Source organism: Gorilla gorilla, chromosome 1 (genome assembly GCF_029281585.2).
Source record: "Gorilla gorilla gorilla isolate KB3781 chromosome 1, NHGRI_mGorGor1-v2.1_pri, whole genome shotgun sequence".
NCBI lineage: Eukaryota > Metazoa > Chordata > Mammalia > Primates > Hominidae > Gorilla > Gorilla gorilla.
Window position 1 is genome coordinate 98,251,339 of NC_073224.2, and position 15,768 is coordinate 98,267,106.

General features: G+C 37.1%; 1 protein-coding gene across 1 annotated transcript; it reads left to right on the forward strand.

Moving 5' to 3' along the window:
* The first annotated feature begins 5,319 nt into the window (after nt 1-5,319).
* On the forward strand, nt 5,320-15,281 carry LOC101147396 (olfactory receptor 6P1). Its single transcript, XM_055374546.2, has 3 exons — nt 5,320-5,458; nt 9,048-9,142; nt 12,277-15,281. Exon 3 carries the CDS (start codon nt 12,299-12,301, stop codon nt 13,250-13,252), a length of 954 nt encoding a protein of 317 aa, XP_055230521.2. The 5' UTR covers nt 5,320-5,458; nt 9,048-9,142; nt 12,277-12,298; the 3' UTR covers nt 13,253-15,281.
* The last annotated feature ends 487 nt before the right edge of the window (nt 15,282-15,768 follow it).

Consider the following 15,768-nt stretch of genomic DNA (forward strand, 5'->3'; position numbering starts at 1 on the left):
TAGATAGAAAAATTATGGCATATTCATGTATGTATCAGCATGAAGCAATAAAAATGAATAAACTATAGCTACATACTTCAGCATACATGTGAAACTCTTTTTCTCCTTTTTATATCATGTCTTTCTTCTATAATCTAAGATATTATTATAATTCAAGACTTTGTCTCTGACCCACTTTCTCATTAGGGTTTTCTAAATTTTTATACCCAAGAAATTTCTTTAATGGGAAGAAATGAAAATATTCTCTGCTGTCAATAAGCAATATAGTAAGACATTAATGAAGAATCAAAATAGGAGATAAATTACTTCTGTTCTGCATCTACATGTAGATTGCTTTTTGTGAAAATAATGTTCATTTTTCTCTTCCATATATATGAATAACTCATTCTGTTCAAGACGCTACACTTACCATGAGGAAAACAAGAACATACAAGATAAATTTTTTTCTCTCAAAAAACTTACATTCTGCTAGTGGGGAGGCTAAGAAATTATGATGCAATATGAGTTAAGGTTTATACAGATTTATGGGAGCACTCAGGAGATACAGTACCCACATAAGATCACTATAGAATTTACCTATATTGTTGGCCAACATCCCCAGAATAGACTGTTCCACCTGAATATCATTTAATACATCCTCTAAACAGGAAAAAGAAAGAGCCAGGAGGAACCCTCTTTGGGTAATAACAAATTGCAAACACTGACCTCAGTAATCATTCCTTCCAAGAAGTCTGAATTTTATTGCATTACTCAGTAGAGAAACCTATGTTCTACGGCATTTTGGAAACAATGGAGCAATCAGCAGGTAATTATTAGATTAAAAGCTGGATGTAGTCAGGAAAAGGGACAACATAAGCTCTGCCAAAATTATTGTCACCCCAGGGTGACTAGGCATATGTGTATCCTCTGAAAAGCAACATCAAAGACTTAACACAGCAGAAGTATAGGGGAGGATAGACTTTACAAAAATAATCCAGCCAGCAACTGAACAAGTAAACAAGCAAATAATGAAAAAAAGACCTAGTGGGGAGAGAAGGGAGAAAGACCAGTAACCAGAGTTTCTACAATATATTATGCAAAATTCCAGTTTCCAATATAAACTATAAACTATGCAAAGAAAGAGAAAAATATGACCCATATGAAAAAAAAAGAAAATCAGACAACAAAAACTGCTGGTGAGAGTGTGACTAGATGCCGTATCTAAAAGAAGGACTTCAAAATAACCATTGTAAATATATTTAAAGATGTAAAGAAAATCATGATTAAAGAAGTAAAGGAAGATATATGACAATATCACATCAAATACAGAATACCAACAGAGAGATAGAAATTATAAATAAAAAACAAATTAAAACTGTGGAATTGAAAGTATAACCACTGAAGAGAAAAGTTTACAAGAGCACTCAACAATAAATTAGAACTAACAGGAAAAGAAAATAATGAACTTGAAGTTAGAGTGATAAAGATTATGCAGCTCAAAGGAGAACGAGAAAAAAACATGAAAAAAATAGAGCCTTAGAGAAGTCTGGGGTGCAATTAAACACACCAAAACTGGTGTAATGAGAGTACCAGGAAGAAAGAGCAAAGAGAAAGGAGAAGAAAAAAATATTTGAGGAAATAATGGCAGAATACTTTCCAAATTTATTGAAAAACATAAAGCTACACATCTAGGAAGCTCAACAAATTTCACATAGGATAAATGCAAGGAGGTACACAAAAAGACACATCATAGTAAAAATGCTGAAAGTCAAAGACAATGAGCAAATTTTGAAAGCATCAAATGAAAAATGGCTGATTATTTACTAGTCAGCCCCAATAAATTTAACAGATGACTTTTTAGCAGAAACAATGAAGACTAAAAAGTGGGATAACATACTCAGTGTTCAAAAAACAAAACAAAACTTGTCAACTAAGAATTCAATCTCAGGGATTTTAAAATTGTCTTCATTTAAAATAATCAAAAACTGGAGGCCAGACGTGGTGGCTCAAGCCTGTAATCCCAGCACTTTGGGAGGCCCAGGGAGGCGGATCACCTGAGATCTGGCATTCGAGACCAGCCTGACCAGCATGGTGAAACACTGTCTCTACTAAAAATACAAAATTAGCCAGGCATGTTGGCACACACCTATAATCCCAGCTACTCAGGAGGCTGAGGCAGGAGAATCACTTGAACCCAGGAGGCAGAGGTTGCAGTGATCCAGAATCACACCATTGCACACAAGCCTGGGCAACAAGAGTGAAACTGCATCACACACACATACACACACACACACACAAACTGGAAACCACCAAAATTTTCTTCAAGAAGAAACTACTTAAACTGTAGTATATCTATATCTTGAAATATTGCTCAACAATGAAAAGGGACAAGCTGTTGATAGAAACACACAATCTAAATCAATCTCTAGACAATTATACCTAATGAAAAATATCATTAAAGGTACATACTATAAACACATATAAATGAGAACCAAATGAAAACTCTAGAGTTGAAAGTATAATCACTGAAGAGAAGAATTCACAAGAGCACTAAAAAATATACGTATGTACCTTTATAAATGTATACATGTATATTTATAAATCCATACAGCTATGTATATACATATATATTTATAAACACATACTATATTTATAAATATATAAAATTCACATTTCAGTTTAATTTCTGTCTCTGTCACTTACTAGGTTTGTGATTCTGTCATATATATATATACACAGAGATGTGTGTGTGTGTGTGTGTGTGTGTGTATAGCATCCTTCAAATGAAGCAATTATCAAAATTGAAAGTAGATTAGTGGTTGCCAAGCTGCTAACGGTTAAGAATGTGAGTGAGAGAAAAGTTAATGTGCCTCTAAAAGAGCAACAGAATGGAATCATGTGGTGATTGACATGTTCTGTACCTTCACTGTAACAATGTCAACATCCTAGCTGTCACAGCATAGTATAGTTTTGTAAGATATTACTCTTGAGGATAATTGGGTAAAGGATACGTGAGATCTTTCTGTATTATTTCTCATAATTGCATATGAATCCACAGTCATCTAAAAATAAACTCAGAATCAATATGATTTGAGTTTAATTTCTGTCTTTGCCATATACTGTGTGTGATTCTATGATAATCACTTACTTTTTTAAGCATCATTTTTACCTCTTTAACAGGATCATAATTTCTTGTATCTGAAACTGCCAGTGATAATATATATTCTCGCTACAAGCTTAATAATAGAACTCTCTGGAATTTTAGCTGAGTACACAGATGGCCAGTTAGTTACTACATTTATTAGCTTTCTTTGTGGCTGGGTTTGACTATTAAGTGACCAAGTTTTTAATCAATGAGATATAAGTGGAAATGATGGGTGAAACTTCTGTATCTCTCTCTCTGAAGATCAGTTTCTCTCTTTCTGCTTTCCTGATGGCGAGGACATGGAAAAACAGAACAGTGCCTTGGACTTCCAATAGAAGCCTTCTATTGAGCCTGGGAGGACCAACCATCTGCCTGTGCTGTTTACAATCTTGTGAAATCAAGCTGTTCCACAGGCCCTGACAATTATGGACCACTCATCACTGTAGGGCTATATGAAAGAGAAATAAATTCTGTCTTATTTAAGCAGTTGTATTTTTGTACCATTCTAAACTTGGCAGTTTAGATTATAGCTACATTGTATTGCTAAGATAATTAAATAAAATATGTATAAAGTTTTTAGCAAAATGTCCAGTATACAGTGATTGTTCAGTAAATGGCAATTGTGTTTTTTTGCACCAATAGGAAAAAGTGTAAAAACAGCTTCCTCTTTTTTATTTTAATACTTTTTTCTTGTTTTATCACCACCCTCACCTTCCTGAAATTGTCTAGCCCCTTAACTTCCAGAAAACACTGTACTCTTACAATTCCTTTCTTGGGCAATTTTTGGTCTTTTTCCTTCTTTGGTCTGCATTTCTCAAGCATTTCCTTTCCATCTTTCTCTTTTTTTGTTCTCAACTCTGTTCCTCTGTTTACATTTATCAAGTGTGATTTTACATATTTATTAATGCTGACTCCCAAGTTTATAAACTGAAGACAGACTTAAGATCCAAGCCAATATTTCTGATTTATTGCTGCATATATCTGCCTTTCCCTTGAGCTTAATATGTCAAGACTGAACTCATCCCTGGATTTCTCATGTTGTTCTGCCTTCTGTGTTTTCTGAAAGTCACCACCTCCTTACCATTTGAGCTAAAATCTCCGCAATAACTGCATTTCTCCAACTCCTTATAGCATCATTTAATCTTTTGCAAAGTATTTACTTACAACTCTATTGTTCTGCGTAACAACAAATTGTCATTATTGCCAAGAGAAGAGAGCCATCATTTTTACTGGAGGCACTTCCTCTCCAATATTGCATCCTAAACAGGTCGTCTGGGCTCTGCTTGAACACTTTCGGTGACAGGCTGCTTAGCACATACCCCACGAGGAACCCTACTCCATTTGCTACAGTTCAGAAGAAAAAGAAGCAAAGAAGTAACCTGGGTATGAATGACACTCAGGAAAACCAGAGTGGTAAGAGAAAGAAAACCCCATTATTTTCAGAAACAGACTCAGATCTGAGGCAGGACTCAGGAATTCACAAGCACTCCTCTACACATCTTCCCACCAATTATCCTGAGATCTTCCCCGTGCACCAAGTTTTATTTACAAAGGGTTGTAAAGAAGGGCAAGCAGCAAGCAGGTTTTCCTCACAGAACTTGTAGACTTATGGAAGAGAGATAAAGCATTTCTCCCTCATACATAAGCACAAACAAGTAATAAGAGGCAACGGTGAACAGAGTTTAACAAATAAACATCTTCTCAAAAAATGTAACAGTCTAAATAACCTATCAGAATTAACTTGTCCATAACTCTTACTTTATTGTGTTATTTCCTCAAAGAATTTTAGTTTTGAATTATCATTATATCTAGGCGCCTCTTAGGCACTTCTGAAAATAGGGTTTGTGGAAGCACTACATGGATGACACTCAGGCAATGAACCCGAGGACGTTACTCCACTTCAGTGCACACCCGTGTCCCTCTGGACAATGCTTTTTCATTGTATCACCTATGCCCTAGAAGAAAGGGTCCCTGAGGCGACTTGGACACAGTCTTGTTGGGGAGAGGTAGGTCACCATGACAATGCATACTAAGGGGCTATGTCCCTGATGAGAATATAATAAGGGAAATGTAATAAGGGCTTGCTACTGCTGCCTCTGTTTGCTTCAGGGCCCCATCTGCAAAACCTCAGCCCTACCGTGCCACAAACAACTTAGAGACCAGCATGAAGTATCAACTTTATTGAAGAGTTTCTAGGGCAAACCATACCTGCCCAGAGGCAAAAGTTAATCAGCCTATTGACAAATATCAAAAGGCAGGGTATGTGTGTGAATGTGGAAGACAGGCAAGCAAAGAAGTAGGTGAACTTCTGTGACAAATTTTGTTCTTATTCAGGTTAGACACCCTCAAATCCTTCATCCATTCCCTATGATTTTCAATTCCTTATAATCCTGAAAATTGCTTGAATTTCTCAAGATATACGATGTGCTTAAAATTTGAAAAAGCTTAATCATTCGAATATCTCAGAGTGAGTAACCTGTCATTTTAATCTTTTGTTCATGTGTTTATGATTCTAGAGATAGCACCTGAGAAATGCATCTGAAATGTTCACAGGGGTGAGGGATTTTTTTTAAGTGGCAATGAGGTAAAATGTTAGAGATTTGTGAAGGCATTGGTCAGGGCAGGAAAATATGTGTGGGAAAGGGGAACCCAGAAAGCAGAAAGCCATGATAAGAGAGGCAGAAGCCAATCTTTGTGTGTTTAGGCTGTAGCACTTCCCGTGCCCTAAGGCAAGACCCAAAGAAATACCTATCATATTAAGTCTATATCTACAAATTCAAATGAGATTTAAAAAAGAAAAAAACTATTGAATGAATTTGACTGCCATACACAGAGAAGACAAACAAACAAAAACCCTTTATTGTTGTGTAAATGAGTCCACTTGGCTGTACCCATGGACATTTACTTATTTCCATGGAAGATGTACAGGATAGAGGTTAAATTTCCCACCATACCTGCATAGCAAGATTATCAAAGTTTATTCCACTTCTGCAATTTTCTAGATGTATGATCTTGAGGAAAAAAATCACTCATCTTTCTGTGTCATTTACAAATAGAAATAATGGTGCTTAAACTCACTGGGCTGTTGTGAGAATTAAGTTAGCATATGAAAAATACTCACTACCCTGCACAGAGTAATGAATTATTATTATATCTTCTTTATATGCCTTATAGATAGAGACGAAGACAGTAATTATAATTTCAGACAGTCCTCAGTTGTTAATTCACCAGTTTTTTGGTATGTGCATTAAGATTCTTCAATTTGTGATGATAAATGAGGAATTCAAGGGAAACAAAGAAAAACAAAACAGGCAGTTTTCTCTGGGAGTGGGATATACCTATGCACAGGGCTCTGCCCAATGTGTCTCCAGATGAAGGCTTGTGTTGCTTCCCATAGAGCACCACTGAACACCAGGCAATCTACTACTAACCTTCACTTATGTAACATCTAAAAGGTAGAGGTTAAACAGGAATCCAGGCAAATGTGCTGGTGTGAATAGCTAATTTGGAAGATCCAAGTGATATCTACATGGTTTCAGGCCCACAGAGCATGGCATCACCAATGCACTTTACAATAATAAGTTGTTTCATATTATGGGCAAATAATTCTCAGGTAATCGTCTCTGTTAATGCGATATAATCTAGTGAAGTAGGAATGACAAATATTACCAGCAGTGGCAGCAGCAGAACTATTTCACAAATAATAAAACAGGTTCGACATTCCACCCCTGAAATGACATTCTACCTTTTAAATTTCCAAGTTCTTAAAGTATTACCTTATTTATTTCTTAACTAATTTGATGAATATACGTTGGTTATGTATTATGGCCAAAGCAATGAACTTCACTAGAATAGAGCAATGAGTGAGATCTCTGCTACCAAGGAGGACAAATCCAGGAAGGTACATAGCTACCCCATAGATCTATTAATAGAGTCATGGTCATAATAGCAGCTGTGAGTGTGAAGGACTTTTGGACAAAGTCCTCACAGAGGCTTTGTTGTTTATTATGTTTATTCATGTGCAAAAGACCAGAGGTAAAATAACAGAGTGGTGTCTTGAAGAACTCTGCTGTGACTGGAGGAATAAATGAGAGGAATGGAAAACAGGAGTAAAGGGGAGGGTAATGTTGAACGGGAGCATTCAAAGGCAAATAAAAGATAAATTGTACAATAGCATCAATATCATCTAGTCCTGAGAAGACCAACCCATAAAGAGCTGTTCTTGGTTCTGACGGAAAATGCAACGGGAGAATTCTTCAAGGTGTTCCCCATTAATTATTACTTGGAATCTAAGTTGCCAAATGAGAAGGGTATGTTTAAAGAGATCATCACTGTGTGACTGCTAACATTGCAGGCTAAGCTGTACTCTGCTGCCCTGATGGTAGAATCCTCCTTTGATATAAAAATTTTGTAGCACTAATAGAGGAGGAAGGGCTCCCAGACTGATGATGGAGAAGACACACCTAGAAGTTAAAGCAAGTAAGAAACAAAAAGAAAGAACAAATACAAGAAGAGTTCAGTGGGCACAGTGCCGTGATATACTCAGAGCTACAGAGGGGATCTGAGTACTATGATTCAGAAGTAGTCTATCGAGGAGGGCCTCTTCAAAAAGGGAGGGCAGACTGGGAGCAGGAAAAGAATAAAAGAACAGACCATTTCTGGTGGACAATAAGGGCTGAAGTTGCCTTGGTTGGAGAAGAAAGTTCTCTGCAATAGCAGGCCAGGTTAAATAGCAAAAAGGGTTCAGTTTTCAGCAACTGAGCTTGAAACTCGTGAAGATGATGACATAATATGTCTGAGGGGTGGGCAGGAGGGAGGGGTATGGGCACCTCTGGGCACAAGGGGACCAACTTGCAGTCTTGTCTTTGAATCAGCAGACAATCTAAGCCACTGTAGGCTACAGAGCAGGATTGGCTTCCAACAAACTTGTGAACAGTCAGTAAATTTCTTTTTTTTTTTTGTGGTTTTATTTATTTATTTATTTATTATTATACTTTAAGTTTTAGGGTACATGTGCACAATGTGCAGGTTAGTTACATATGTATACATGTGCCATGCTGGTGAGCTGCACCCACTAACTCGTCATCTAGCATTACGTATATCTCCCAATGCTATCCCTCCCCCCTCCCCCCACCCCACAACAGTCCCCAGAGTGTGATGTTCCCCTTCCTGTGTCCATGTGTTCTCATTGTTCAATTCCCACCTATGAATGAGAATATGCGGTGTTTGGTTTTTTGTTCTTGCCATAGTTTACTGAGAACGATGATTTCCAATTTCATCCATGTCCCTACAAAGGACATGAAGTCATCATTTTTTGTGGCTGCATAGTATTCCATGGTGTATATGTGCCACATATTCTTAATCCAGTCTATCATTGTTGGACATTTGGGTTGGTTCCAAGTCTTTGCTATTGTGAATAATGCCACAATAAACATACGTGTGCATGTGTCTTTATAGCAGCATGATTTATAGTCCCTTAGGTATATACCCAGTAATGGGAAGGCTGGGTCAAACGGTATTTCTAGTTCTAGATCCCTGAGGAACCGCCACAATGTCTTCCACAATGGTTGAACTAGTTTACAGTCCCACCAACAGTGTAAAAGTGTTCCTATTTCTCTACATCCTCTCCAGCACCTGTTGTTTCCTGACTTTTTAATGATTGCCATTCTAACTGGTGTGAGATGGTATCTCATTGTGGTTTTGATTTGCATTTATCTGATGGCCAGTGATGGTGAGCATTTCCTCATGTGTTTTTTGGCTGCATAAATGTCTTCTTTTGAGAAGTGTCTGTTCATATCCTTCGCCCACTTGTTGATGGGGTTGTTTGTTTTTTTCTTGTAAATTTGTTTGAGTTCTTTGTAGATTCTGGATATTAGCCCTTTGTCAGATGAGTGGATTGCAAAAATTTTCTCCCATTCTGTAGGTTGCCTGTTGACTCTGATGGTGGTTTCTTTTGCTGCTTCCCACCCTTCACTCCGTTTTCCAACAACTCTCCCACATCCCTCAGGACTGACCCTGGTAAGTTGGAATTTCACCAATTTTATGCAGTGCAATAACTGGAAAAGAACCTTAGTTTTCCTTTAGTTCAATTACCTATATTTTCAAAGTATAATATCAATCTGAATAATGTAAATTCAAGACTAAACAAATCAAGACTGAAACTCATTCCACTAATATTTATTGAGTGCCTACTATGATTTGCTACTGCTCTGTTACACTGATAATAGAAGGGTAAGGACAAGTCCCCTTTCAGATGTTCTGTCATTGTTCAGTCTGCCTTAGCATCTCAGTTCCCTTACCTTGTCTCTTGAGAGTTTCAAGCCATCATTTTCAAGTTTTTCCCATCCTCTGTTATTACCTACTCCTGAGGCATGTTGGTTTCCTTCCTACCGTGTCCCTAACCTTACCATGCATACCTTCTCTTTAAACTCTCACTCAGAAAAGTATCTGATGCATTAAAGTCACTGTTTCCAAACTGGACTTTTTGGACACTTGATGGTATAAAAATAAAAATAAAAATCTTCCAATGTCCAGGCGAGAATAGTTCCAAAGGACTGATTCTCTCATCTTCAATCCCTTTTAGAGCTCTTAAAATTGATCTGGTAGAGAAAGTGTCTTTTCCTTTCCCACTTCTTTTTTATATTTTTTAACAAGGAAAAGCATAGCAAAATCTTGCCATATGGAAATGTCCAAGAGTGTAAGTTAATGCCAGTGCCAATGTCAGTGTAGAGAAAGTAAATGGCTAATAACTGGGTATCAAATCCTTTTGCAGGCCAGTGGTTTGCAATCTATTTCTTTCAATGCAATTTAAATAGAAGCTAATCAAGTTGTCAGCTAATAGATGAATGAAAATAATTTTGATGATATGTTACTGAATATTTTCTGGTGCACAACTAATAAAAGGTTTAAATAATCCAGTGTTATTTCTATAACAAAACAAACTTTCATTCATGGAGCTATGGTACATCAATATTACTTATATGTGAACTAGTTTTCTTAGTGTTTACACCTCCAAAATGAAAATTCAGAATAGAATCGATGCTAAAATGTTTCTCATTGTGGTAATAAGTCTTACAATACACACAAACATTGGACAAAAGCATAATATACATTATTATGAGATAGTTTTCCAGTAAATTTAAAAATTTTTGTCCAATATATTTTTAGATGTTTTATATATTTATATTTATATTGCTTTAGGTAAATGTATGCTAATTATATAACAGCTAGAGAAAATATTTTATAAAGCACTCATAGTCTTAAAAGTACAGGAAACAATAAACATGTAGGTAGATACAGAGAAATCAATAAAAGACTTGCAATTATAAATATATTACAATACCATGAATTGTGACTTTGGTGAAATAAATGATTTAAAATTTCCAGTTTTAAAAAGATACGCTCATTTGTGTACTTGTTTAAACAAGTATCAGTGGATATCATTACCATAGCACTGATATTTAGATTTCATTAGATTTCATTGAATACATAAAGAAGTAATCTAATAGTTTCATTTAAAAGTTCAATTCTCATAATGCAGTAAAAAATTAGACTCCCTGTGGCCACGTAAATGTCTGATAAAAAAATAGATGTTGCGCCTGTAGTCCTAGCTACACAGGAGGCTGAAGTGAAGGGATTCCTTGAGCCCAGGAGTTTGAGTCCAGCCTGAAGAACACAGCAAGGTCTCATCCTTTAAAAATAAAAATAAAAATAAAAAATTTGAAGTCAAGTTAAAACTATGCAAATTAGTATATCATTTGTTGAGTTTCTTAGAGGAAAATAATGTTTAAAGACAGGTACTCAAATCACACCAAAAGTAAAAATGCTTAATGACATGTCACCCAATCTCAAGTCAGACTTGCAATTTTACCAGGGTCTCCCTGGAGACGTCAGGTCGCTGACAATGTTAAAAGAAGACTGGAAAAGCATAGAAGAATGGTGGAGAAAATGACTTCCTCTTTCATTTTCCTGCCTCACCAGTTGCATCAGTTTCCCATGGCTACTGTAACAAACTGCCACAAATATGGTGGGTTTTAACAACAGAGAGTTATTTTCTCACAGTTCTGGAGGCCAGAAATCCAAAATCAGTATCACTTGGCTCAATTCAAGGCATAGGCAGAGCCGCACTCCCTCTGGAGGCTCTTGAGAAATTCTTCTTGCCTCTTTTAGCTTCTGATGGCTGTGGGCATTCATTCAAGATAAAGATCTTGTGGCCAAATCATTGCAGTCTCCAAGGCCAGCATCCTTAAATCTGTCTCTGCTTCATCTTTACATTGCCTTCTCCTCTGTGTGTCCGTTTCAAATTTCACTCTATCTCTGTCTTGTAAAGACCTTTTTCATTGTATTTAAGGCCCACCTAGAAAATCCAGGATAAGCCCTCCATCTCAAAGTCCTTAATTTAATCACATTTGCAAACTATTTGCTGTATGATGTAACATTTATAGATTCCAGGAATTAAGACATGTACAACTTTCAGAAGTTCAATTTTTTAACCTGTTATACCTCCTGGAAATAAGACTGTCTAATTCTAGCACTACAAATGTATTCAAAAATATATGTAAAGTGAACGGAAAAATAGCTATTCTCTGGAGCAGAGCTTCATTAACTCCTTTGTATTGAATTGTCTCTCTATTTGGAAATGAATATTTTTCAAAGCAATCTTCATACTGCCGTGTTGCCTTGCATTATAGTTCAAGAAATCGCCTTGAGTTATTACTTCCCCTTAGTACAATTTCCCTTGAGAAATAAGCTTGTAGGCTCTAGCTTGCGGTCACACCTTCTTTTATTCCCTCATTCAACAGATACTGAGTAAAGGTGCTGTGGACTTAGGAGTTTATTGTTGTTTCTAAGGGATGTAAAGGAAGAGCATGTCCTGGACAAGAAAACAAGAATGAAAATGCCAAGCAGCTCTGAAATCACTCAGAAAGTATTTATCAAATACCCACTGTAGTTAAGATTGCTAGGTAATTGAGTACTCAGGTCTGTTAACTTTTCCTATAAGGTGAGAGAAAAAACAGCAAAGTGAAGAGGAAAAATGATATAATAATTAATATACCACTAAGCATCTTCAGTGGTTATAACCTGTGAGAGTATGTTGGTGGTTTGTTGCAGCTATCTTTCAAACCTCTTGTTCTTCCTGTGATTTATTTTAGGCACTCAAGTGGACAGAGAGCCATGAGAAATTTGAGTGGAGGCCATGTCGAGGAGTTTGTCTTGCTGGGTTTCCCTACCACGCCTCCCCTCCAGCTGCTCCTCTTTGTCCTTTTTTTTGCAATTTACCTTCTGACATTGCTGGAGAATGCACTCATTGTCTTCACAATATGGCTTGCTCCAAGCCTTCATCGCCCCATGTACTTTTTCCTTGGCCATTTCTCTTTCCTGGAGCTATGGTACATCAATGTCACCATTCCTCGGCTCTTGGCAGCCTTTCTTACCCAGGATGGTAGAGTCTCCTACATAGGTTGCATGACCCAACTGTACTTCTTTATTGCCTTAGCCTGTACTGAATGTGTGCTGTTGGCAGTTATGGCCTATGATCGCTACCTGGCCATCTGTGGACCCCTCCTTTACCCCAGTCTCATGCCTTCCAGTCTGGCCACTCGCCTTGCTGCTGCCTCTTGGGGCAGTGGCTTCTTCAGCTCCATGATGAAGCTTCTTTTTATTTCCCAATTGTCCTGCTGTGGACCCAACATTATCAACCACTTTTTCTGTGATATTTCCCCACTACTCAACCTCACCTGCTCTGACAAGGAGCAAGCAGAGCTAGTAGACTTCCTTCTGGCCCTGGTGATGATTCTACTCCCTCTATTGGCTGTGGTTTCATCATACACTGCCATCATTGCAGCCATCCTGAGGATCCCTACTTCCAGGGGACGCCACAAAGCCTTTTCCACTTGTGCCGCTCATCTGGCAGTGGTTGTTATCTACTACTCCTCCACTCTCTTCACCTATGCACGGACCCGGGCCATGTACACCTTCAACCACAACAAGATTATCTCTGTGCTCTACACTATCATTGTACCATTCTTCAACCCAGCCATCTACTGCCTGAGGAACAAGGAGGTGAAGGAGGCCTTCAGGAAGACAGTGATGGGCAGATGTCACTATCCTAGGGATGTTCCGGACTGATATACAACAGGTCCTGGGAGAGGTGAAAATAGCAGAATCTTAATAGGGCCTCCTCAAGGAATCAGAATGGGCTTAAAGGGAACATAAATATAATTTGCCAACATTTTCTCTAAATATTGTCTGGGACCTTCTGATACAAATGAAAGTTTATGAATCATTTATTTTTTACAGGGGTTTTCAAACTAAGTTTGGACTAGCTACAGAAGAATCACCTGGGAATTTGTTAAAATACAGATTCCCCCCAAAAAATATGTGGAGAGTCTTACTGAGTATGTGTGGAATGTAACCCTGCCGTGAATAATTTTCAAAACTTCCTGGGAATTCCTATTTCATAGACAGTTTGGGATTCCCTAGTCTAGACCAAGCCCATTATTTTACAAGTGAGAAAATATAATATGAGAAAACAAGGGAACTTACTGGTGGACATGCCAAGAAAACAATTTGGTAGACTTCAGTGTAACAATTTCAAATCCCACTTTCATAAGAAACTGCACAAGTAGGTTATACCCCAAGACCTAATTTCATATCATCTTATCTACAAAACTCATATTCACTGAAAGTCAAAGCAGAGAGAGATGCAGTGCTGATATTCAGCCATATATGCATGACTCAGTATGGCTAACTATCCTCTCCATCTCCCTTCTTTGAATCTCAGGGGCATGTAAAGCTGGTTGACCTAACAAATATTGACCAGGTAGTAGGTAAAAAGTTCTAGAAAGCTTATATACAGATCTTCTCCTTCACTATGGCCAGCACCTGTTTTAACTAATTAGTGCCAGGGCTATACCGATTGTGAACTATTTTAAATTGTGTTCCTAGTCAAAGGATTGTAAGAACAGAAAATGCCTTCATAAGAAAGAAGATTGAAGAGCTATAGATAGGATGCAGCTATCTCTATGGCAATTGGGGTGTCTCAGGTTCATAGCCTGAATCATAGGTATTCTAGCAAGTTCCTTTGATTTTTGGAAAGTTACTTGAATTGTTCAGAGAAATTTTTCTTATCTTGAATCTAGGCTCATTTACACAAATTTCTTCATATTGAACCAAATTCAATGATTATTTAGATGTGGGATATGTGAAACAAAATAAATATGCAATAACAATAAATATGCATATTGGAACAAATTCCAGTAAACATGGATTGTTGGTCAGTGCACATTTGCCTATTCCGAGACAGATTTTGAGGGAGAAAAAGACATGTGTCCATCAATGCAAACTACTTTATCAACAATCATTTCAGATTTTCCAGTATTAAAAACAAAATAACAATAAAAGATCTGATACTTAAAACAGTTTAAGTTGTTTTGTTTTCATAACATTTCTAAATAGCCTTAGAAACAGCTCTGAACATAGCTCAATTTACATTACATTCTCCTCTCCTTTCATAGAATTATGAGAGACATGGAGTTCAGAATTCAGACCCTAGAACGAGCAAATTTCAATTGGATCCTGGCTTTACTAATAACAAGTTATGTGATCATAGGCAAGAAACTTTACATCTCTGCTCTTAGTTTCTCTTTGATAATAAAAATAATACCCTTTTCATCATATGGGCTTGTTGTGAATATTAAATAAATAACACATATGTGGGCAAAGGGTTAGCATTTTTTTTCTCTTTCTTTTCGGATAAATTTGATCTTGGATTAATTTCTAGTTCTGGTTCCCTGGAAACCTAATAAACATTACTACACAAAATTACTTATGGCATAAGTTATCTCTGAGCAGCAAATGACCTCTGGACTGGGAGGATGATGAATGTGTTAAGGATATCTAGTGGGAAATAATAGCTTCAAGCTACTTTTGTAACTTGGCATGTCTTCTGAGGGAATTCTAGAAGCTATGGATGCCCATGAAATTGTTACAAGTGATATAGGCCCTTACAGGGCTTGAAAATTCCAAGTTAAGGTGGACTCTGCACCCCTTGATGAAAATCTTATGTCCACCTACCTGAGCTAAGACTTTAAATGACAGAGTCTATTCCTTCAACTGCTTTCAGGACTTCCTTTCCGTAAGAGAAACTCCTAAAACTGCCCTTCTAGAACGTTGGATTTGCTATCCTGCTTCCCTGAGTTAATTTTATGCCAGGTGAGGTCTTTGATAGTGTGTGAGTTTGTTTGCTGGACCCTAAGAAGACCTTCTGGCATGTAATACCGTTAACTCACAGTAAGCATTTAATAAATGCCAAGCTCCATCATTATTATCATTTTATCATTACAAATATCATGATATGCTTTTGAAAGGATATGCCTGTTCCATTAATCATGTATTAAACTCACTCTTACTCAAACTGAGATTGGATAATTGGCTTTCTCTAAGACACATATAGAAAGGAAAGCTCCAAGCAACTTTGTAACTATGTGGAGTAGGTAGCAAGTTGATCAGAAAGTTTAGCATTCCCAATTATACAATCTAAAATTGGGCCAAGATGTCATCAGATTGAGTCAGTGAAGTTCCTCCTTTAAAAAATGATTAAAACATGCTATTTCTATGACTCTCATGATGTCATTGTCGTATTT

Bases quoted from the DNA above. Each gene is read 5' to 3' on its own strand.
- LOC101147396 (XM_055374546.2), top strand. From the start codon at position 12,299: ATGAGAAATTTGAGTGGAGGCCATGTCGAGGAGTTTGTCTTGCTGGGT.